Genomic DNA, 23,179 nt, shown 5'->3' with positions numbered 1-23,179 from the left:
TTATCACATCTAAAAATTGATGGTGATCCATCCAAAAAATATTTAGCCTGAAAGGGCAGTTTTTGGGCTTAATAGAAGAAACCGAGCAGGCCATCAGAGGAGCATGGTCTGATGCAACACAAATCAGCACCTTTTGAATGCAATCGTCAAAGATCTTCATCCACTTTTCATTCACAAAAGTTCTATCAAGAACCGCAGCAACATTACCCCTTCTTCGGTTATTAGTCCAAGTAAATTTTCTTCCCGCGGAAGGGATTTGGATCAAAGCTAAAGCAACTACCATGGCGGCGAACTCAGAGGCTACGCCAACAAAGAATCTTCCTGGCCCTCTTCTCTCATGATCATAAAGGGTTGCGTTAAAATCCCCAATAATCATTCTCAGTGCTCCCGAACCACCGGAAACTAAATCCATCCATAGAGACCTCCTTTCTACTCTGAGGCATTTTGCGTGCACCATAGAGACATTAAGCATTCTACCATTCCACTCCACCTGGACTGACAAATGCTGCTCTAACATGGAGGATATTAATGGGTTCCTTAGCCCTTGCTTCCACATAATCCAAAGGTTTGGATGCGTGTCAGCCCTTTCATTATGAATAAAATCAGTCGCGAAACCGATTTTACTAAAAAGGCTTTTTGGAAATTTATTCGTAGACACCATTGGCTCAGCCATACAAATGGTATCAGGAGAATTCTCACGGGCTATCTTCAACAAGGCAATCCTAGCTGATACCTTCTTAATTCCACGGACGTTCTAGAAGAGGACTTTCATGGACGCCTAGATGTTGGGATTTGGTCGACTTTAGCTGGTCGACCCACTTTCTGCACCTATTTTCCCTTCTTTCTTTGCATTCTAACCTAGCCTTGCTGCCCCTCTTCCCTTGCCACAGCCGTTGAATCTACCATTGCAGCCGCCTCGTGAGCATCGTCGCGATTGGCACCATCACGGGTGGCAACACGCGTGCTCATGCGCACAATCTCAAGGTGCTGATCGCCTACATCAGGGCTGCTGCCGATCCAGGATCCAGAGGTCTGATTGATAGAACCTTGGGTATGTCCAAGATCCATGCCCACTGCTGCCTGACCCACTTCTATACTCAAACCGAGCACAACCTCCAACTGAGGATCTCCATGCGGATTGTTAGCAATTTCAAAATTTGGAATCTCATGTTGACTGGAATTCCTATTATTTTTGGAAAGAGAATCCACATTGGAGCTCAAAGGAGAAGGTCTCCTTGATGGAGGCGTCATATCCTCCCTAGGAGTCTCAACGCCCCCACTTGCCATGTTTAAGGAGCTTTCCAAAATAGGAGAGTCCTCCTTGTCGTTTCCTCTCTCCTCCATGGCCGGTTCAGCAACCCCCAATGCCTCCTCCCTACTACCGTGTAAGGTGGCCCCATCTTCACCGGCATCACGAGCATACCCCTGCTGAGATCGACGTGAAGAAGAAAAGGTGGAAGGCACCACTGTTCCCCTAGGAGAGTCATTGACATATACTGCCCCTGGGACTCCTTGATTAGGCTCCATCCGACGAGCTCTCGAGTCTGCTATCTTCTTCTCTTTACAATTAGATAGGACATGTCCCACTTTTTTACAAAATCCACACTGCCCCATTGAGTCCTCGTAGAGCAATTTCTGCTCAAACCAGAACAGGTTTGCAGTTCCTGGCTGCTATCGCTCTACCTGAATTTCCTGAGGTCTTGCAGATCCTGCATCCATCTCCACTAGGATGCGAGCATAGTTCCCATACATTACAGTCGTCGTACGATGATCAAGAGCCACCGGGCGGCCCGCAGCCTTAGCCATTGTCAGTAACACCTTCTCGTGCCAGTATTCTAGAGGCAGGTCTGGAAACCTTACCCAAACAAGATTTTTTTTAACTGGTTTTTCATGTATACTGAAATCCGGGCACCAGCGTTGAAAACGCAAGAGCTGCTCTCCCACCTTCACAGGGCTTCTCTTCCAGATGGATGCCATGTCCGCTTCTTTCTCAAACTGAAAAATGGTAAACCCTTTACCCATGGACACCATCTTGATGTGACCCTTGAGATTCCAAGATTCGCGAGCTTCTTTACAAACATCGTCCATAGAGAGGAATTGAAAATTGAGTCTACCGATAAGGGCATATCGATACCTCCCTAGACGATCCTCATATGCGTCCTGAGGTATAATTACCTTTGTTGAAGTTCCTGCGCGGACAGGGTCAGGGAGATCATCAACTTCGGGCAAGACGCTCCCTACAGCCTTTGCATATGTTTTCTTAGGGATCTAGGCAGCAGTTTGTTCATTACCACCATCCGCCGCAAGGGAGGGGGCAATAGCTAGTGGTTCCTTCCCTTGATCGCCTTCTTCCGCCTGAGCACCAGTTCCATGGTGTTGTCCGAAGGAGCAGCCTCCTTGGATGCATTCAGCGTCTAAGGTGGTTTACAGGAAGCCCTCCAGAAGTTAGTGAGCCGAAGCTGCTTGCCCCTCTCCGGTGGCCAGCTTCCACCAGGGTCATGACCAGACTCAAAGATCTGAGCGTTCATCTCTCTCTCCACCATCATAACCTATGAAGCAATCAAAAACTCTTCCTACTCCATTCATGCCACACTGCTCTCAAATTAGGAGTTCTGGTTGACATGTTGCCAAATAAGATTATATATATATATATATATATATAAAAGACAAACGTGCAAATGCACGTGAGAAAGGGAGAGAGAGCTAATAATCATTGGTAGTTTATCTCAAAATTACTACAAGCATGGGCAGCTCTATGTGAAAAACTTGTAGATAGATAAAACATGAAAGAATATATGAACACTTCACAAAAGTGGTTTGAATCAAAATTACTAAAGCACGCTTTATTTTTTAATTTTCTAAAACAAAAAATTTATAGCACAAACTATGCTAAAGTTTTAGTAGATGCTCTCTCTTCATACCAATGCCTTGTATGACATACCCATGGCAAAACGTATAGTGATGACTGATGATTATGGTCTTAGGCTCTTGTCTTTCAATAAATCTTAATATATATAAATATATATATATATATATTCTGTTTATTTTCTGTTTAAGGATACTTTGTATTAAAAGGAAAAAATTATAAGAATAATACAGGACTTGCGTAATGCTCCAGGGAAATAAAAGCATCAACAATGGACACTAGATTCAACCCCATCTTCGGCATTGCCATCAGCAGGAGAAGAAACTAGCAAGAAAAGAAAATAGCATAAACCATTGTACCAGCCTCTAATCCATCCTATATCGAGGACAACCAAGACCGTCTTCTCTTAAACCATTGTACCAGCCTCCATTTTTGGAACCCTCCATTTTCATGAGATGTCCAATTGGAAAATAACATGGATCTGTCCTATTAAGTGAGCAGTCCCCTAGGATTCCCAGAACTTTGAGAGTCAACTATTTATCAACTATTTAGCAAGAGTCATTAAGAAATCAAATTTTGATTTGATTTTGATACTGATTTCAGCTGTGGCTGATACCAAAATAATTTGGTGTTTTCAACTCAAGTATCTGTAATTTTAAATGGCTTCCATTTTTTTGGTGCTTAGTTCGAGTGTAAAATGTTTCAACTGAAATTACCTAAATTCAACCAAAACTTTAATACATATCTGCTTCCACTACAGAGTTGCCCTATATTAGCAACTTTTGAAAACTGCAGAGTGCGGACCAATTGAGACCTTGAAGCTGTGCAAGGTTATTCTGCTTGAATAGAATTCCTGGTGCCCACAACACTAGGAAATGTATACTCTTGCAGTGATGTCTGGTGTCCATGTCCTTACCTTTTAAGTTTGGCTGCATGGATTATTATTATTATTATTATTATTTTTTTTTTCTTTTTTTCCAAGATTCTGAAGCAAATTTGAACTTAGTTTCAGACGGAAGCCCCATTGTTTTTTCTGCATGCTTCTTTATCTTATTTGTCTAATTTTTGTTTTATTTTTCAGTTTCTAATTATTTAGACTAGTTAAGGATAAATTTCTTTTTTTTGGGGTCCTAAGATTCTGAAGCAGCTTTGAACTTAGTTTTCAGTCGGAACTCTGGGCTTTTGCTTCAGCTTTATCTTATACATCTTATTGTTGTTGTATTATTATTTATTTTTTTCCTAATTATTTAGTCTATTTACAGATATTTTAGTTTGTTTTAACACGAGAAGAATTAAGAGGTATTTTTTTAGGAACAATCTTGATACTCATATGTGTATAGGGATGTGTAAGTTATAAGGAAAATGTTTCCTACACAACCCCTGATGAATCCTTAGGCACCGTTTGATAACATTCCTGCTGTTTTTGTGTCTAGAAACAGCAGAAACGGCTTTTCACGTTTTCAGAAATAAAAACAGATTGTTTTTATGTTTGATAAACCTATTTATCGAAACATTTTTTCAGAAATAATGCCACTAAAAAACCTAATAGTATCATCAGATGCCCAAAAGGGAGAGAGGGTTCGGTTGCCTCTTTTTAGGTTTAAATAGTTGAGAGATTTATCGAGCACAACAACCTTTTTTTCTCTCAAATTCATTTCTAGAATGATGTCGTCAAAGTCGTTTCTAGAATTGTAAATAAGCATAAATTTTAATTTATGTTTCTAGAAACGGGTGAAACGGAACAACTTTATCAAATGCTTTTTAGATTGTTTCTCCATTTCTGGGAACAAGAAAATGCAGAAATGGCAGAAACGGAACGTTGTCAAACGGGGCCTTAGTTGCTTCCTTTATGCGCATGAGATTTGTCATTGCTGATGGAAGACCAAAAACAGCTTATATTCGCTCCTCTTTGGAAAACTAATTCTTCTCCTATCAAGAAGATCTGGGCAACTGCTATGTAATATTAGATTTTAAATTATCTCTTACTTTCCATTAACTAGAGTAACAATATATATACAAGAGTACATATAATCATAGCCTGATTTAGTTACCTATGGAAGATCGGATTACAATAAGATCTTTCCATGAGTAACCATTTACGATATTTGAGTTTCCAACTACAGAAGATATAGCAATAGGAAATCCAAGATTTGTGAAGATTGATATCAATCCAAGTCAATCCAAGATTTTTGAAGATTGATAGCAATCCAAGATTTGTGAAGATTGATATCACATGTGAGATATTGTGAAGATTGTGAAGCTTATGTGGAGATCTTATCACCAAGGTGTTTGTGAGCTGGAGCGTGGAGAGAAATACTGGTCAATACACCCCCTCAAGTTGTAAGTGGAGGTGACCGAACCTTCAACATGTCCCGTAAGAATTGGAACTGCGCTGTGGCCAGAGGTTTAGTGAGTGCATCGGTGAGCTGATCAGTTATGGAAATAAATTGTACATTCAGCTGGCGATTGGCCACACGTTCACGCACAAAATGAAAGTCGATCTCCACTTGTTTGGTGCGAGCATGGAGCACCGGATTAACCGAGAGATATGTAGCCCCTATATTATCACACCACAGTATTAGGGGGGCCTGAATAGGTTAGCTCAATTACTGAAACAGAGATTCCAACCATATGAGCTCTGCAGAGGCATCCGCTAAAGCTTTGTACTCAGCCTCAGTAGAGGAACGCGACGGTTTTCTATTTGCAAGATGACCATGAGATGAGATTCAGCCTAAGGTAGATGGTGTACGCCCCAGTGGACCAGCGATCAGTACTGCTGCCAGCCCAATCGGCATCTGAGAAGGCTTGGTGCATGTTTTGTGTAGAGTGCTCATCTAGGAGCCCGTGAGAGGAACTGTGTCACGCCCCGTTCACATAGAACCGGACCGGTGACTGGGTTCCCTCCGGGTAACCCAAAACCACCAGGATCATCTGATACAATAACCACAGCACAACAAGCCACACGTGATCAATGGAATATAATAATATAATATAGCGAAAGTCTTGTCATAATGATTACCTGTAATTCCTCATATACTCTTGATACCCAATTTTTTATACATAAAGTATTTACATATGGGCCCATAGGCATGATATTTACACAAGAAATAGCAATTTAAATATCGAGAGCACAAAAAGGGAAATATACCAAAAGGATGAAAAGAGTGCAGTAAATAGAATCTGTCATTGTTGCCCTGCAACACAACCCTCACACAGGCAACCGTCACTATGTTCTAATTCTTCGGGGACCCACCAATCCCCCACTGGGGTTTCGTCAGTGGGACCCGACACGGGTTCCTCTACAGAATATCCTGTAAAATCATCTAAAAAGGTGTGTACACAAGGGGTGAGCTCACTAGCTCAATAAATGGAAAGAAAGACGCACACAAGCAAATGCATTCAAATGATACTATATGCATGAGATTCATTTTAATCTTAGTCCACCTAAACAAATCATTCTAGGTCATAGGTAACGTGCTACTCACAACCACAGTATGTATATGCCTCGGGTTTGAGATGTGTTCTCCATCCCGTGATACGCCCATAGGGTTGTCGGAGAAGGCTCACCATGAGCACTCGAAAAAGTAAATCGTGGACGAACCATAGTAGAAATGTAAATCATGGTCGAACCACAGCAGAAGAGTAAATCGTGGCCGAACCACAGCAGAAATTAAAAGCAGTACAATTGGCCCTCTGAATATATCACCAAGGTTTCCAACTATCCTAATGATCAGTCAGGCATACTTCTAACCACCACGGCAGTCTGTGATCGACGCTTTTCCCTAGTGATAACCCAACACGTAAACCCCTGTTAGGAAGAGTCGTAGCACAAGGGAATATGAAATCCTAACCACATGCTCCTATATGAGATAGTACAACTGCATAGTTCTTTTGTATCCCATTCCACGGTGAATCAATGCATTTGTATCTAAGCCGACTACGGAATCTATTCTAGAAAATCCCATACATTATCGAAAAGCATCGGCATCATAATCATCATATGATAAATCCATTCTCAAGATTCAAGTAAGTACTCATGCATATGGAAATTATGATACAGTATGTTCAGTTCTAAATGAATCATTCATTCATAAATCATATGCATGGAAATGGCAATCGGGATGTCAATGTAGTCTATGAATGCAAAGGATGCCAAAAACACTCCAAAAATTAAGGTCAAAGTCCTCTCCCCACTTACCTATTCTTGTGGATGAATTAGCACTCACGGTACAGGTAAGATCCGGAGTGAGAAGATGAGTTTCTCGAAACCTAGCACAGATAAAGGGTTTAAAACACGTCCAAATTGGGATTATAATCAACGTAGGATATAGACATGATGCGTATAATAGCGTGAAGAATGTTATCGACGAGTTTGAGTTCAATTGGAGCTCATTTGAGCTACAGGTGGGTAGGAGAACCCACCGGTGAATTTTGTCCACCAGCGGGTCATACAAGTGGGTTAGGAACCCGTCCATCTTACCCGCCGGTGGAACAAGAAGTGCAAGAATGACAGGTAGGTCACACCAGTGGGTCAGGCACCCATCGGTCTTACCCGTCGATAAAACCCGAGGGGGCCAGGTGTGACTGGTAGGTCTCACTGGCGGGTCAAGCATTTTTCTGGTCTTACCCTCCAGTAGAACTCGAGGGGCTAGGTGTGACTGGTAGGTCTCACCAGCGGGTCAGGAACCCGTCGGTCTTACCCACCGGTTCTCTTGGACTTTGCAGTTTTTCTCCTTTCTCCTATTCCAACACTTGGAACCCCAATAGGGTGATTCCTACATCATTTCTCACACATTCTAAGTTCCATATTCTTGATTGTACCATAGATCTAAGACAACAATAAGATTTGGGGAAAGAAATCATACCTTTACTTGGAAAACCGCAAATCTTAGAATCCTCTTCCCAAACTCAAATGCCACTTCAATTACCTCCAATCTTTGTTTCCTTCTTCAAATACTTCAAGGAAATCACACAATGGCTTCATTATCCTCTAAATTCAAACATATACAAAGGGGGTTTCATCAAATCTCAAGGTTCATGGTGTTACTTACCTCAAAATGAAGAACTCAAGCCACCGGTCACTATTCTGGTAACGGAAAGGTGAGGTGCGGCTCCAGAATCAAAGGGGCGAGCCTTCTTTCCCTTCCTTCTCTCCTTCTTCCTCTTTCTCCCTCTTCTTTACTCCTCTCACCCACTTTTACTAAAAACCATAAATGAGGAAGAGAGTGTTATAAAGGCTATTTATACATTGGTTCATAAATATCTTACAAGGCATGTTTGGTTTTGCCCATTTACGGACCAAAACACATTAAATCGTGTTTCCAGGCAATGTAGCCGATATCTTTGGGCATACAAGACCGTATTACGACGAGGAGGCCAAGACACATGTGCTCATCCGAGCCAGGCATGCTCGGGGCCATAATACCCCAATAGGTGGGTCATACTGGTGGGTCTCGCACCTACCAATGACACCCATCAGTTGGCCAAACAAGCCAATCTTACTGTATTTTGGAGGAAAGCGGAGTCTTAACATGTACTTCACTCTCACCACACGTTGTGGACCAAGTTCCTATCATTCAATACGATAGCATACCTTTCCTATTCATATATGGCCTTGTGATATGTGCAAGGGCACGGCTTAGGCGTGCTGATCATCTTGGGTACTGGCTCAATCTCATCCGGCCACCCCGCATTTGAAGTCACCCTTGCCATCATGTACCGCAAGGCACCGGCATCAACTTGCCCCTATTCAGACTCTACAAGACCAAACCAAACCAACCGATCAATAAACTGGGTTTAAAGATCAGGGCTCTACAAACTCTGCTTGAGATATTTGAGAATTCAATTGACATGACTCCAGTGATCCATAGTTAGGGCATGCATATGTTGACATGCCTTGTTCACTGCAAAGGCCACATCTGGATGGGTGAGTGTTACATATTGTAAGGCTCCCACAATGGAGCGATAATAGGTAGGATCATCAAAAGGTGCACCCCCTGAAGTAGATGCTGGTTCGGTCATTGCCATTGGAGTACGAACTGGTCTACAATCAGTCATGCCTGAGCGTGCCAGTAAGTCATGGATATACCTAGATTGGCAGAGAAGAATGTCATTAGGCTGTATGATGGCCTCGATGCCCAAAAAGAAACCCAATGGGCCAAGGTCTTTGATGGAGAATTCAGCTGCTAATTTGGCAATGAGAGCAGTGACCTATGAGGAAGAATTGCCTGTGACAAGTATGTCATCGACATAAACCAAAAGATAGATGAAATGGCCATTAGTCTTATAAATAAATAAATAAATAAAGATAGATCATTCCGTGATGCAACAAAGCCCAAGTGGAGGAGGAACGTGGCAAGTCTGTGGAACCACGCTTGAGGGGCCTGTTTGAGGCATACAATGATCTATGCAAGCGACACACATATGTGGGCTGAGTGGGGTCTGGCAAGCCTTGTGGCTGAGTCATAAACACCTCTTCAATGAGGCAACCATGCAAGAATGCATTATGGACATCAAGTTGACGTAGAGACCAGCCTTGTGAGACATCTATAACAAGGATGGAATACACAGTGGTAGCCTCAACCACTGGGCTAAAAGTATCTGTATAGTCAATCCCATGCTGCTGATGAAACCCCTTAGCGACTAACCGAGCTTTGTACCGTTCCAGGGAACCATCTGCTTTCCGCTTAATGCGGTATACCCATTTGCATCCAACAAGAATCATGTGGTAGGCATGGGACGAGGGATCAGGTACCATTTTTAATGAGGGCATTAAATTCCTCAGTCATTGCAAGGCGCCATTCAGAGTGTTTATTTTCTTGAGAGAAGCAAGTGGGCTCAGACATGGTAGGGGCAGTGATGGTCAGTGCATGAGGGGTAAGAGGTTGGTTGTGAGAGCGTAGGAGCATAGGGTGGGTGCAGGCGGGGAGAGTAGAAGGGAGGGAATGGGGGTTTTATGTAGGGTTGGGTCCAGTGGAGGGCGGTGATGAGGGAGGCGTGATAGGGTTGTTGTAGAGGTCCCGGAGAGGTCTAGTGCGGTTTATAGAGGTAGGGGATGGTGAGGTGGAGGACGTGGATGATGGAGGTGGTTAGGGAGAGGGTGTGGTGATGGGCGACAGAGGCAATGGGGGGAAGGGCGACAGTGTTGGTAAGGGAAGACCATGAGATGAAGAGGGAACCATAGTAGGGTTAGAAGCCCATGGAGAGGGAGTCGGGACCAAAGGAGAGGGAAGCACAGGAGGAGATGCAAAAGGGAAAACAGTCTCGTCAAACCGAACATGACGAGCTATGTAAGTCCTATTTGTGGAGAGATCAAGACACCTGTACCTAGAATGAGAAGGTGAGTAACCAAGAAACACACAGGCGACAGAGCGAAAATCCATTTTATGATGATTATAAAGACGAAGATAAGGGAAGCATAGACAACCAAAAGCACGAAGAAAGGAGTAGTCAGGTGTCTTGTGATGGACTAGTTGAAAAGGAGAAACATTATTCGAAACCTTGGTTGGCATTCCATTGATGAGGTACACTGCAGATTCAAAGGCAAAATGCCAAAAATGTTGAGGTACAGAGGCCTGGCCCATCATGGTAAGGCCAGTCTCAACAATGTGTCGATGTCGACATTCAACAAAGCCTTGCTGCTTATGTGTTTAAGGGTAAGAGAGACGATGGGTAATGCCAAGGGGATGGAAAAACTGGGGAAAAGAGCGATATTCCCCACCCCAATCAGTTTGTATTGCATTGATTTTTCTAGAAAATTGGCGTTCAACCATTGCATAAAATTGTTGAAAGAACGAAAAAACATCAGATTTTAATTTAAGAGGATAGAACCAAATGAATCTAGCGTTATCATCAATAAAAATAACAAAATGCCAGTGACCATCAACCGACAAAGTGGAAGAAGGCCCCCATACATCACTGTGAACCAGGTTTAATGGAAATAATCTGCGAGAAAAAGTTTGCTTTAAAGACAATCTTCTGGATTTGCCTAATTGGCAAGCGGGACACAAAGAAGTAAGCTTGGTGGAGAGACACGGCAAGGCATTAGTGCCAATCATAAATCTAAGAAGATCAAAATGAGGGTGACCAAGTCGTTGGTGCCAACCATTAATGGAAGTGCAAGCAGCAACATGAGCGATGAGAGAAGACTGGGAAGACAGAGTATAAAGGCCCCCACTACTCGGTCTGGAAAGAAGAATCCTCTTGGTTACCTGATCCTTCACAAATAAGTGAGAGGTGTGAAACTCAAAAAAGACATTATTTTCACGAGGAAAACGTTGAACAGAAAGCAGGGGTTTTGTAGTAGAGGGAATATGGACAACATCACATAAATTAAAAGAGCAAGAGGCAGAGAGAGAGGGTAAGGAAGAAAAACCAATACTAGATATGGTGAGACCCTTACCATTGCCTACTTGGAGTTGATCATTGCCACTGTAGCCGTCATAAGAGGAGAGAGAGTGGATATCAGGAGTCACATGATGGGTTGAACCTGTATTGGGATACCAGGTGAGGGCAGTGGAGGGTTGATAGTAAGGTGGGTAGGGGGCATCGGTAGTAGTGGGGGAGTGGAGGTGAAGTGGGCGGTTGGCCGGGGTGTGCGGTTAAAAGTATGATAGGGCTGAGGTTGGGGATAGCCAGGGTGGGAAGGGGGGCGATAGTAATAGGTATTGGTGTTGTGGTTGGTTCGGTTGCAAATAGAACACCACATGCGCATACCTTGTTGTTGAAAATGGCCACCACGTCCACCACATCCATGCCCACTGTGACCACCACGTCCACCTTTCCTAGATTGAGAGGAGGGAGGGGTGGAAGAGGTATCACGCTGAGCAGTGTGTGCCGAAGGAGAATCTGTAGATGCAAGGGTATCAGTAAGAGATGTGTTACGAGAAGAGGCCTGATTCATGAACTCATGGCTGAGAAGAACACCAAGGAGATCAGAATAAGCCAGTGGTTCAGAACGAGCGAGCAAGGTAGGCCCAATGTCACGAAGGTGTTTACGAAGAGCACGAAGAATATGGAGACAAAGATCAGTCTGCTTTAGAGGAGAGCCAACGGCAGCAAGCTCATCAGAACGGGGTTTGGCCCATTACATAAGGCTAGTTACTGATTCGTCAGACTTCTGAGAGAGATCCTGGAGTGCAAGATTGAGGGACATTATTTAGGTGTTCAACATAGAGCCATAGGTAGCGCAGAGAGAGTCCCAAATTTCTTTACTTGTATCTTTGTCGATGATGAGAGGAAGAGCTTCATCAGACAAGGAAGAGATGAGAAGGCTCATGATTAAGGAGTCCTGATCATCCCATTCAGAGGCAGTAGGAAGATCAATGGGTCTGGGTTTGGTGCCATCGAGATGACCAAATAGTTTTTGTCCCTTGTTTGAGCACGCCAAAAGAGAAAATTCTTGGGCGTGAGTTTGATAGAAACAAAGTGATGAGCACCTATAAGTGCAGGTTGGGAAGAGTTAGGAGCAGGGGAAGGAGAAGAAGGTTCAATGGTAGGGGGTCCTGCGACATGGTGAGGAGGTAGAGGAAGAGAAAAAAAGATGAAGGAGAGGGCGGTGGCCTATTTGGGTCTTGATACCATATTAGATTGTAAATTATCTCTAACTTCCCATTAACTAGAGTAACAATATATATATATATATATAAGAGCACATAAAATCATAGCCTGATTTAGTTACCTATGGAAGATAGGATTATAATAAGATCTTTCCATGAGTAACCATGTATACAATATTTGAGTTTCCAACTATAGAAGATATAGCAATAGGAATTCCAAGATTTGTGAAGATTGATATCACATGTGAGATATTGTGAAGATTGTGAAGCTTATGTGGAGATCTTATCACCAAGGTGTCTGTGAGTTGGAGAGTGGAGAGCAATACTGATCAATATGTAAAAGGTATTTTTCATCACCTCTGATATGAGAAAAATAGAAGGCACATTGATAATGCTTGCATGCCGCCCATGTGTGTGTGGTTAGAGTTGTTCTAATTAAGCGATCTTCATTATATGTCGTGCATTTCTCCTGTGAAGATCAAAACAATGAAGGATCTTTTGATCTCTACCGACCTAAGCCTGATGAGAGCTACCCCGAAACAAAAAAGAAATCAAGGAGAACCTGCAAAAATGTATTTTCTCCTCAATTTTCCATTGATGTTTTTACCATTTCCATTTGTATCTTTAGTACAATACATATTTTAAAATCAAATTTCCGATCTAATAAACAATAATGATAAACAATGCCAATACTTTAAACCTTGGGTGTCATTGCTGCACTGATGAGCACCTGTGCATCGCTACAGTGACCCGAGGAAATGGAAATAAGTAATCTTACTTGTTTTACAAGATTCACTTTTTGTCATGAGCATTACTAATTCAGTTTCAACTAAGTTTGAAGGAAGAGTGATTCTGAAAAAGCTATCCTATATAACAGTAAAAAAGAAGGGATCAAATGGATTCTTTCACTCAAGATACCTGTACTAAAATTCGCGAAAAATTTCAATTGATCCAATGATTGTGAAATTTGCTGAAATGATGCAAGTATCTTCCACAAGGAATCCTTTGGATGGATCAGAAAACACACAAAGTGGCATGAACTTCGGATAACCCCAACCCTTTCCTTTGACTGGAAAGTGATAAGTAACTGCAAGATTATCAGAAAATATATAAATTCTTAAAGAAAATCTAATCCAACATTGATTAACAAGACATAACATAGGCTACAGGGGTAAATGAATGTCTTAACAACCACAATATAGCTACAAATCACTTAAGTATTGGGACACGGATTCTATAAGAATTTTTGTTACTCTTTAGATTGATTTATGTCAATTGGAAAAATCCATTCAATGCCTCAAAATGTCTAAGCAAGCAGACAATTTCGAACCAATATAAATGGATGAATCTCTGACCTTAATATCCTACAATTTGGTGGTCTGAGTAATCCATATCCATCCATGGATACATCGATTCCATGGTCATAGAAAAGAAAACCAGAAGGATGGTTAAATTTTTCTGATGAGTTAGATAGGGTAGCTAAATTTTTCTGATGAGTTAGATAGGGTAGCTAGAACTGAATGTTTTAGGAACTCTGTTTATCCTAAAATTCTGTTTTTCTTGCTTTAATGAAGTTAGTTTTTCAATTAAAAAATAAAAAATAAAAAGACTAAACAGGCTATTTGCCCATGTGCCCTGAGATTCCTATTTGGCAACATGTCAATCAATAAAAAGGAATAGTTTCCTCTGATTGTTTCCACATTATTTAGAATTTCCAAAGATATCAAGTAAGTTTAGAATTTACCACATTCGCTAATGCCATTGCCATTGCCATTTGACTGGTCAACCACTGTCAAGGAATAACGAACATATGGTCCTTGGATAAGAAGGCTTGAATTACCCGGGCGCACAAAAAGAGAAATATAGTTTCCCAGACCTACTTCACATCCTCCAGGATAGAAATGGAGAGTCCTGCATACATAAGATTAGGAAGGTCAGTAGAATAAATGAGGAAAATAAATATTCAATTAATACGGTATTAGCGTACTCAGCATATACCATTTGTGATATCCAGAACCAAATGGTTCACTTTTACAGCTTTCTTTTATCTGCGAAATGTTTTCTATCTTCCACCTATATTCAGTAGTAACCCCTTCTGTTATCATCTGCAAGCATTCACCTTTGCCCGAACATCTCTCCCGACAAACGAAAACGGTAGCTCCAAAGACGCAGGAATCTTTAACTAGAAATCCGCAAGAGGGATTACTAAAGCTTTCCAGTGACATGAACTCACCAACTCGCCATTTGGTATTCGGTTCGTCAAACTTTGCATTGGTTTCTGTATTGATGGCACGGAATCAATTCAATTTATACAGAGCAATGTTCAGCATAAAAATTAAATGCCAATACCAAATAGATGAGTCAAACATATTCGCTGGATGGGTTTTCATGCAGTACAAGTCCAGCCTCAAGAGAGAATGATGCAGATTCTTCACCAAACTAGGCTTGTTTTATTAGGAATAAGCTTAGGGTTGGGTTGTATACGTGTTGGGCCTTCAGTCCATGTGGTTTGGAGTGTATTTGGCTACTTTTATGGGTCTAATCTAGGGGTTCTAAGGTTGCATACGGAATTCAGTGATTTGTTTCCTTTTTCTTTAGTTTTCTTTTTAGATGGGGTTATTTAGTTTCTAATTTCAGTACCTAAATTAGTTTCTAATTTTTTGTTTCCTATTTCAGTTTTTGGAAACTAAAGTTAGTTTCTATTTTATGTATCCCCCCATCATTATTATAAATAAAGGAGAGCTCTCATTAGTAGAGCCACAATTTTATGAACAAAAAGATGCTGCAGCGTTTCCCCTCTGTGAGGGTTCTTTGTGTTTGATCAGAGAGAAGGGTTTGGTGTGTGATCCATTCGACTCCTTGCGGCGTGAAGTCCAGGAGGTTTTTCTTCAATTTTTCTTATTTATTTCAAGTTGGTTTTCAAGGTTCTATTGCTGTCGAAACATTCAGGTATTTATATTTCTGATTTCTGCCCAGATTTTCTGACAAAAGAGCCAATTGGCCTCTACTGTTGGTATTAGTTCCAGCCGTCAGTTTGCTCTCAAATTCTGGTAGACTGCTCTCCCATTCCCCACTAAGGATCAATCCAAATTTGGGCTGTTTCTGTGCAGCCATTAGTGAGATATTCGAAATCTCTCATATTTTGTTCTGTAGTGATTTTTCCAGAACAGAACCAGAATCGATTGCTTTGATCTGTCCTATTCTGTTTCTGTGATTCCTGCTGTTGATTTGGGACTGTTGCATCATATTACTACTTCTGGTTCATCTACTTGATCAATTATAATCTGGCCTACGTAGTATTGGATATTGAAGTCGACAGCAGCTGGTTTGCCTCTATTTCTGTTGGTCTGCTACTTGCTGGTGTGTTGGGATTGGTTTTGGTTGTTCTTAGTTTAAAAAGTTCCTGCAGTCTTGGGTCTGGTTTGTTTGTCAAATCTAGTCCTACATTAGAGAAAGCCAGCCTAACTAGCCCTCATGATTTGGCTAAAGTCAGGCTCATACTTTGAGTGTTTCATTAGACCACAATTATATCTATTTTCCATGTTATTCTTTTCCTATTTGGTTTTAGCCGTTAGAGGTTCCTATTTTTCTGGTTGTAAGCTACTTGGTAGCCAAGATCTCTACTTTGTAATTACAACTAAATTAATATATATAGAAGAGGTAGGGAGAACTCTCCATGATTTTGGCAACATTTATTGATATCGTGTCTTCTACATTAAAGCAACAGCTCCTATAGCAAAGTAGCAGCAACCAATGTATCCTTGGAATGGTAGGTGGTGAACCGAATCAATCCTTCCCTCTCTACCATTTCTCCTCTTGTTCTTCCATCCATTGATTCAGTCAGTTTTCCAACAGGTAATCTCCTTCCTACTGTGGACATATTCTAGGTATTTTATCACTTAATCTTTTAATCCTAGTTTCTGCCCTATTATACCTATCAACTAACAAGGTTTACTGAAGGTTTCCATCACATAACCACCTCCACGGTTTCTGTTTCCTTCACTTTCTTTTCTGTTTTAAGTTGTAACTTAGCAACCATCGACCTCAGGTTTTTTAGTGCTCATCTCTTTCTTTCCTTCCATCCTCTATTGTTCTAAACTTCTACTAATACTAGTTCACTGTTTTTTGATATTGTTATTAATTCTGGCTGCAGGGGCAGCAGGGGCTGCAGGGATTCAATTTAACATTTTAGTTAATCCAGCAATAGGATTGACTTCATATTTGATATGTTTTCCTGCCTGGTAGTCTTACAATTGACCAGAATTTGAGTCATCTAACCCATGGATTCGGAGTTATTAGGTTCTCTTGAGTTGCTAAACTCTGTTGACATAAAGTTTCTATTTTCTGTTATACCTTGTTACAGCAAATTCAACCATTGGATCAGCTTGATATTTGGAGGAATGTAATAGCATGTTGAGGGGTCTATTTAATAAAAATCTCATCCCCACAAGACCATTAGATTCTGAAATATTTGACCTTCTATATTTCTACCATTTTGTTTGTTTGTTTGGATTGCTGTATTTCTGTCCTCTTTTGGTCATTGTGTTCTCTTAATATTACCTAATGTACCTAGAACACATCAGGTTTCTTTAACCCTGAAATGTTAACAAGATACAGAACATAATTTATGCGAGAGAAGGAAATTACCAAAATTTAGGAGCACCAATTTAGAATTTCGACACAATATTAACTATGAAATATCTTCAAGTAAAGTAGGGCATTTTTTACTTATTTATTATTATTTTTAAAATTTCGTATGTATGTTATTCAAGTAAGGCCTTCAATTAAAGAATGGCGGAGCAAAATTTATGTAAACAAACACAAATATTTGGAATATGCCCCTGGGGGAGGGGTTGTGGGTGTGAACTTTAACCAAAAAAATATCAGTTTAGACATGACAAGCGGCAAAGCTCCGTGTTTTAGTAAATTACCTTGAAGCATCACATACCGGCCTCGAATATGGTCAAATACAAATAAACGAAAAACTGTTTCAATCTCCCAACCAGGCTGGATGGACCTAGTTTCTTCGATGCCCAAGTAAAGAGACAGATAATGTACTTTCTGCTGCTTGTTTTTGTTCAGAGAGAGAGACATCTTCCTGCATGTGAGCCCACAAAGATACGTGTATACATGTTAAGAATAATGGTTTTGAGGATGAAGATGAGGAGGAAAGAAGTTACCATTTATAGCCACCAGCATAGAAAACCTTGGAGTCACTTCTAATTTTAGGAAGCGTGCAAAGTTGTGAAAATGATTTAATTTTAAATGTGTAGTGCGTTGGCATATCATCTCTCATTGATTTCATTGGAACTCCTGCCAAGAAAAAACAGTGGAAATCTGTTAATTTCATACCAACTAAATAAAATTCAAAAGATTATTAACCATATGTTAAGATGCCTTACAACATCAGAACAAGGAGATAAGGAATCAAAAGTCCATCAAAATTTTTGTCCAAACTAATGCTAGTATGGTGCTTGCTATCCTAGAAGCGAAGACAGGGTGGAATCACAAGTTACTTTGTGTTATTAAGAAAGAGTGCAAGAATGAAGAATCTGGGTTGGAAAAGTTCAACCCAGAAAAGACAACTTTGAATTGAGTTGGTATTTGGTACTAGCCCAACCATAAAACAGAAAAGTTGGCAGGTCCCTAAAAATTGGAACCTTGAGAACTCTTTTCTGTATTGATGATTTACTTTCAATTCACCCACCTATTTTTAAAGAAGGAAAGGTAGTATCATATGTAGCGGACTTTCCCATAGGTACACCATAGGCTGATTTCATTATAGGCTCTGTCCACACAAATCCATTAAATTCAGTCAACATAAACTGAATGCTTTACCAGATGAAAATACAAATATCATGGATTTTGGACTAGCTAAGGCTGCTGAAAAGATTACCCTTACCTTCATGGTGTCCTTTACTAAACAATCTGACGATCCTGCATCATTTAATGTTAAAAAGCTTGTTGAGGAGGCTAAATAATTAAATATGGGCATTCACACATACCGTTTGTAATAATATCCAGCTCCCCTTGAAAGACATAAACATTCATTTTGTCCGCTTCTACTCTCTCCAATAATAAATACCTCTGCCCCGAACACACATGTATCATTAACAAGATATCCGTAAGACTGGTTCTTGAACACACTGAGTGGGATGAACTCATCAGATCCCCATTCAGTTTTCATCGCATGAAAACGCTTCCCTTGAGTTTCTGTATTTAAGAGATGAATACAATTTGGAATTTAATATGTGATAACAAGAGAAAATTTAAAGTACTAAAGGATCAAATCTTCAAGAAATCAAATGGTAATGATTAAGTCAGAAGGACTCAACCTTTGTGAGTTTGATTGTCCAATAATGAATAGTGATAAAAACAGACATATTAATAATTATTACTTGCTGTTGTTGCTTAATCTGATTATTTTCATTTTCTGTTCTGAGATCAATCTACCTTCATTGGTATCAGTTCTCAGTTCTGGAGAGCTTGCTTCAAGGGGCACTCTTCTTTTACTTGGAATCCTACCATTGGATTGGTTTCAATTTCTGTTATTCTTTTCTCCCGATAGAATAATCAATTCCATTCGAAGGTACATCTGATATCCTGATGTTGTGTTTTTTAATCTTATTTGGTTTTGACCACTAATTATTCATTGCGGTTATGGCTTCTTAGTATGTTTCTGATCCTAAACCTTTAGGCTTCTAGAAACCCATCTCTAGACCATTGCTATTCTCTTTATATAATCTGGTATCCAGATTGTTTTCAATGTTTAGTATTCATTAGCACATAAAGCATTTGTCTTTCTAATATTTTAAACTCAAAATGGTTTAACAGACTAGATGATGCTGACCGTATGTATAATGAGCAGAGCAATAAAAATGGCCTATCAAACATTTCAAACATGTAGTTAAACATGTTTACACTCAAGTTTGGTCAATCCAGATATCAAGAGGACCCGCCAGATACTCTACAAAGGCCAGAGTAACAATGGCCTATACGAGCTCCCATCCTCTGCTTCACTGTGCCTTTTGTACTCAGTTGTGTGCGCTCCAATAGCTGATTGGCACTCTCGTCTTGGACACCCTTCAATAAATATTGTTCGTCGCCTTGTTGCTAAATTTGACCTTCCAGTCACACGCAAAACATTCTCCCATTGTGATGCATGCCACTGTGCGAAGAGTCATCGCTTACCATTTTCTCTTTCTTCTTCCATTAGTAGTACTCCACTAGAACTTGTATATTGTGATGTTTGGGGACCTGCCCCCACTGTTTCTGTTGATAAATTTCAATATTATGTCATCTTTGTCGATGATGATAGTAAATACATTTGGCTTTACCCATTAGTGCACAAACCTAATGTACTTCCTGTTTTTGTTCGATTCAACTGGATGCCCACATCTCTGTTAGATAACATCAGCTAAGTTAAAAAGGCTAGAGAGTCAGCTAAAGACTTGGGCTAAAGAAAATTTCCTAAATGTTTATTTTGAAGTTGACAGAGCAGGATGTTGTTGGATGATATTCAAGCTTTGATTGAAGCTAATCGAATCGGTGATGCTCTCTTTGAGGTGGAATCTTCAACTAAGAGGGATCTTGACTCAGCATTGCAGCTTCAGGAGAAAGTGTGGGATGAAAAATCCTGGATGAAGTGGTTCTGATGTGGCGATCGAAATATGAAGTTCTTTCATATGACTGCTAAAATCAGAAGGGCCAAAAATCAGTTGAAAGAAATTCATGATGAGGATTGGGTGGGTGGTGTCCTAACATCTCCCGCAAGTATTAGCCAATTTATATTTTCTCACTTTGAAGATTTTCATAAGAAGAATACACGTTTTTGAGACTAATAGCTTATCTTGTATCTCTACTCTCATTACAAGTGAGGATATTGTTTCCTTACTTCTTCTCCTACATATGATGAAGTTTGGGGTGTGCCTTGCGGCTTAGAACTTATTTACAAAGGGTGTGGTCACTAAAGGGGTAAATTCGAATGGTTTAATCTAATTCTTAAGGTGGCAGGTACTTCTAAAGTGGGATAGTTTCACCCAATCTATTTGGGAACTTCTTTTTCAAAATCATCCCTAAGATTCTTACTACTTGATTATCAACCATGCTTCCTAGGTTGATTTCAAAGTACCAGTTGCTTTCTATAGGGGGAAAGTAATAATACAGGGGCGGATTGAGACTCCTAACTCCCGATGCAGGAGCAGGGTGGTCTACAATCAGGGAGCAGGAGGGTTTGGAAACACATTAAACCTCCAATGAATCGTAACATTCATAATGATCAACTTTACAGGGCCCTATTGCTCGGTTAGATAAGAGAAGTCCACACGTCCGGTTAATGCTTCTCACTTTGGTGGATCTTATACCAAATTTTTTTAACCCAAGGGGATAGCGTAATTTGTGAGCAACGAACTTGGTATGAACCATAAACTCGGACGTCCTAAGTTCGACTCCCACTACGCACACCTTGAGCCACTCACACGGGAGTGTTTAGTGCTCTTCACTGCTTTCAGTGAAAGTTGAATGGTTCTCATTCAACCTTGTTATGACCCAGTCCATGCGGTTGTGGGGTCAGTATGGGCCATCAGGATTAGTCAGACCAAAGGGCTGGATACCCATTGTTAGCGGAAAAAAATAGATAAGAGAAGTCCAACCCAACACAAAAACCACTATCTAGTGCTATAGAAACACACACTTTTTTAAATCCACCTCCATATGTTGTATTTTTAATTAAGGCTATGTTTGGAAGCCAACATAAGAAAAGAAAAAATTCAAGAAAATTGGAATTTGAGGAAAGAGATAGATACATAAAAAAATCATTATGTAATCATGATTTTTGTCTTAAAATGCCTTTGTACTATTTTTTTTTTTCTTTTCCTTTTCAGGCCACCAGACATAGCCTAAATTAAGAGCCGTACACTTAGGCTGTGTTTGGTAGCCCAAAGAAGAAAAGAAAAGAAATGAAAAAAAAAGGAATCTAGGAAAGAGAAGAAAAGAATAGAAATGAAATGACATGGTAAGAAAATAAAAAAAATTATGATTGTTTGGCTATAAATAGAAGAAAAGAAAAGTTTTTTTTTTTCCTTGTGTTTTCTCGTATTTTAGGTTTTTTTTTTTTTTTTTTTTTTTTTTCAGTAAAAGAAAGCTTCATCATTCGCAAGGTGAATTTTGAAATTAGAAAAAAAAATCTTCCCTGGCTATTTTGGAACCTGACCTTAAGATTTAATTCTCTTAACTGTTACTAGGGTTTGCAGCAACCTAGGAATTTGTGAAATTTTTTATTCATTCATTAACTAAGAGTAAACGGAAGAGGGGCAAAAGGTGGGAGTGGAATACGTCATGTCCAAAAAGAAAGAGAGGTTGCAAATAATTTATCATACGAGGGAGAGGGAGAGGGAGAGGGAGAGGGGGGTGGGGGATAAATGACGTACAGAATATGAGATTTTACCGATGAGTTAAGACTCCTAATATAATTACCCTCGGTAATCCGTATTTATAGATAACAGCAACCGTTGGCCCAGCAATCATGGAAGTATGACGTATCTCAATTTCCCATGTTTAGTAATCTAGAAAAGCCACTAACTTAATGAAACTTTATCTGGTAAAGAGCTGAAGACCTTTCCATTACGACCCAAACACACTAGTTGCACACTTGCACTAGGAACCTCTTCATGCAAAGAGAGTGAAAGCATACCCCTTCCCTTCTTCACTGCTTCACACGTCTTTCCTTTCTTCATTCACGCTCTGTCTACCCACTTTCTCCTCTCCCTCTTTTCAACAACATTTGTGTAACCAAGAAAAATAACTGCCCTGAATCAAAACCATGGAGAAGACGAGGCCAGAGGATGATGATGATAAGGTCATCTGCAACACTGATGGTGACTATCTTTCTTCTCTTTGATTGTTCATCTTTTCGTTCACTTTATCTTGATAGGATCGTTAGCAATTGATCATAAATAGGACTTTGTGATGGGTTAAAGTATAAGGAGTACAAGTGGGATTTTTATGATTATTGAGGAAAATCAGAAATATACTTTGGATTAAGTGGGAAAAATTGATGGATTTCTTGATGAAGAATGTCTGGCAGTTCTTGCTTTATTAACCCATTTGGAACATGTTTAGTTAAACCTGAGATCATCTCGTTCAAAGATCAGATTTTTCTGCTCTGTTTTAGGCCTTGTATGGTTTTCTTTTTAAAATTTTTGTATTTAGTAGTAAGAACAATGAATGCAACGGACTCATGGGGTTTGGGCTTTCCAGGAGGTCTCTCTAGATCAACAAGAGATGAACAACCGACTCACTACACTTTCAAAATCACTCAATTTTCACTGTTTTCAGAGCAATCTGAGGAAAGATGTTATTCGCAGGCATTCCAAGCGGGTGGTTACATATGGTGAGTTTCTTCTTCTTCTCTTCTCCTTCAAAATTGGATTACTTGACATTTACATGTGCAGGAAATTGGTTCTCTACCCAAATGGGAATGACAAGGGGAAAGGTCATCACTTGTCGCTCTACTTGCAAATAGGATATTCTGTTCTTCTTTCCCTAGGTTGGGAGGTCCAGGCGGTTTTTCGCTTATTTGCATTCGACCAAATCCGTGGCCGATATCTGATGCTTGAAGGTAACTTCTTCCACGCAAGTCTGCTGTTGGCAAACTATTCACAAACATCAAACCATGTGTCTTAAAAATCCTTTATGATCCAATTGTATTTTTCAACTAGAGAATTGGATGGCTGAAACAAACAGCTCAATTCCCTCA

General features: G+C 40.2%; 2 protein-coding genes across 5 annotated transcripts; one reads left to right on the top strand and one right to left on the bottom strand.

The window, feature by feature from the left end:
- Positions 1–10,656: 10,656 nt before the first annotated feature.
- On the bottom strand, positions 10,657–18,664 carry LOC122089081. 4 transcript variants are annotated; one of them, XM_042658716.1, is made up of 9 exons: positions 18,429–18,664; positions 18,326–18,360; positions 18,131–18,211; positions 17,604–17,736; positions 17,355–17,521; positions 14,422–14,701; positions 14,168–14,334; positions 13,342–13,510; positions 10,657–11,082 (listed from the first exon to the last, which is right to left on the bottom strand). In XM_042658716.1, exons 1-8 carry the CDS (start codon positions 18,608–18,610, stop codon positions 13,347–13,349), a joined length of 1,209 nt encoding a protein of 402 aa, XP_042514650.1. In that variant the 5' UTR covers positions 18,611–18,664; the 3' UTR covers positions 10,657–11,082; positions 13,342–13,346. The 4 variants fall into 4 exon arrangements, with proteins under 4 accessions (XP_042514650.1, XP_042514577.1, XP_042514728.1 ...); XM_042658643.1 differs by lacking the exon at positions 10,657–11,082 and adding an exon at positions 13,098–13,163; XM_042658794.1 differs by lacking the exon at positions 10,657–11,082 and having other exon boundaries at positions 13,098–13,510; positions 18,326–18,351.
- A 3,381-nt stretch (positions 18,665–22,045) lies between these two features.
- Positions 22,046–23,121, top strand: LOC122077987 (ubiquitin C-terminal hydrolase 12-like). The gene is made up of 3 exons (XM_042643891.1): positions 22,046–22,298; positions 22,681–22,813; positions 22,875–23,121. The coding sequence occupies exons 1-3, from the start codon at positions 22,244–22,246 to the stop codon at positions 23,104–23,106; spliced, it is 420 nt and encodes a 139-aa protein (XP_042499825.1). The 5' UTR covers positions 22,046–22,243; the 3' UTR covers positions 23,107–23,121.
- Positions 23,122–23,179: the final 58 nt, after the last annotated feature.

This window comes from Macadamia integrifolia, chromosome 1 (assembly GCF_013358625.1).
Source record: "Macadamia integrifolia cultivar HAES 741 chromosome 1, SCU_Mint_v3, whole genome shotgun sequence".
Classification (NCBI taxonomy): Eukaryota; Viridiplantae; Streptophyta; class Magnoliopsida; order Proteales; family Proteaceae; genus Macadamia; species Macadamia integrifolia.
The sequence above is the reverse complement of the archived record's forward strand: the minus strand, read 5'-3'. Positions and strand labels throughout refer to the sequence as shown.

Coding starts and splice junctions, on each gene's coding strand:
- LOC122089081 (XM_042658716.1), bottom strand. CDS start 18,610: ATGAAAACTGAATGGGGATCTGATGAGTTCATCCCACTCAGTGTGTTC. Junction 17,522..17,603: donor TATGCTGGTGGCTATAAATG/GTAACTTCTTTC, acceptor GCTCACATGCAG/GAAGATGTCTCTCTCTCTGA. Junction 14,335..14,421: donor GGTTCTGGATATCACAAATG/GTATATGCTGAG, acceptor TTATGTATGCAG/GACTCTCCATTTCTATCCTG.
- LOC122077987 (XM_042643891.1), top strand. CDS start 22,244: ATGGAGAAGACGAGGCCAGAGGATGATGATGATAAGGTCATCTGCAAC. Junction 22,299..22,680: donor GGTCATCTGCAACACTGATG/GTGACTATCTTT, acceptor TGGGCTTTCCAG/GAGGTCTCTCTAGATCAACA. Junction 22,814..22,874: donor CAAGCGGGTGGTTACATATG/GTGAGTTTCTTC, acceptor TTACATGTGCAG/GAAATTGGTTCTCTACCCAA.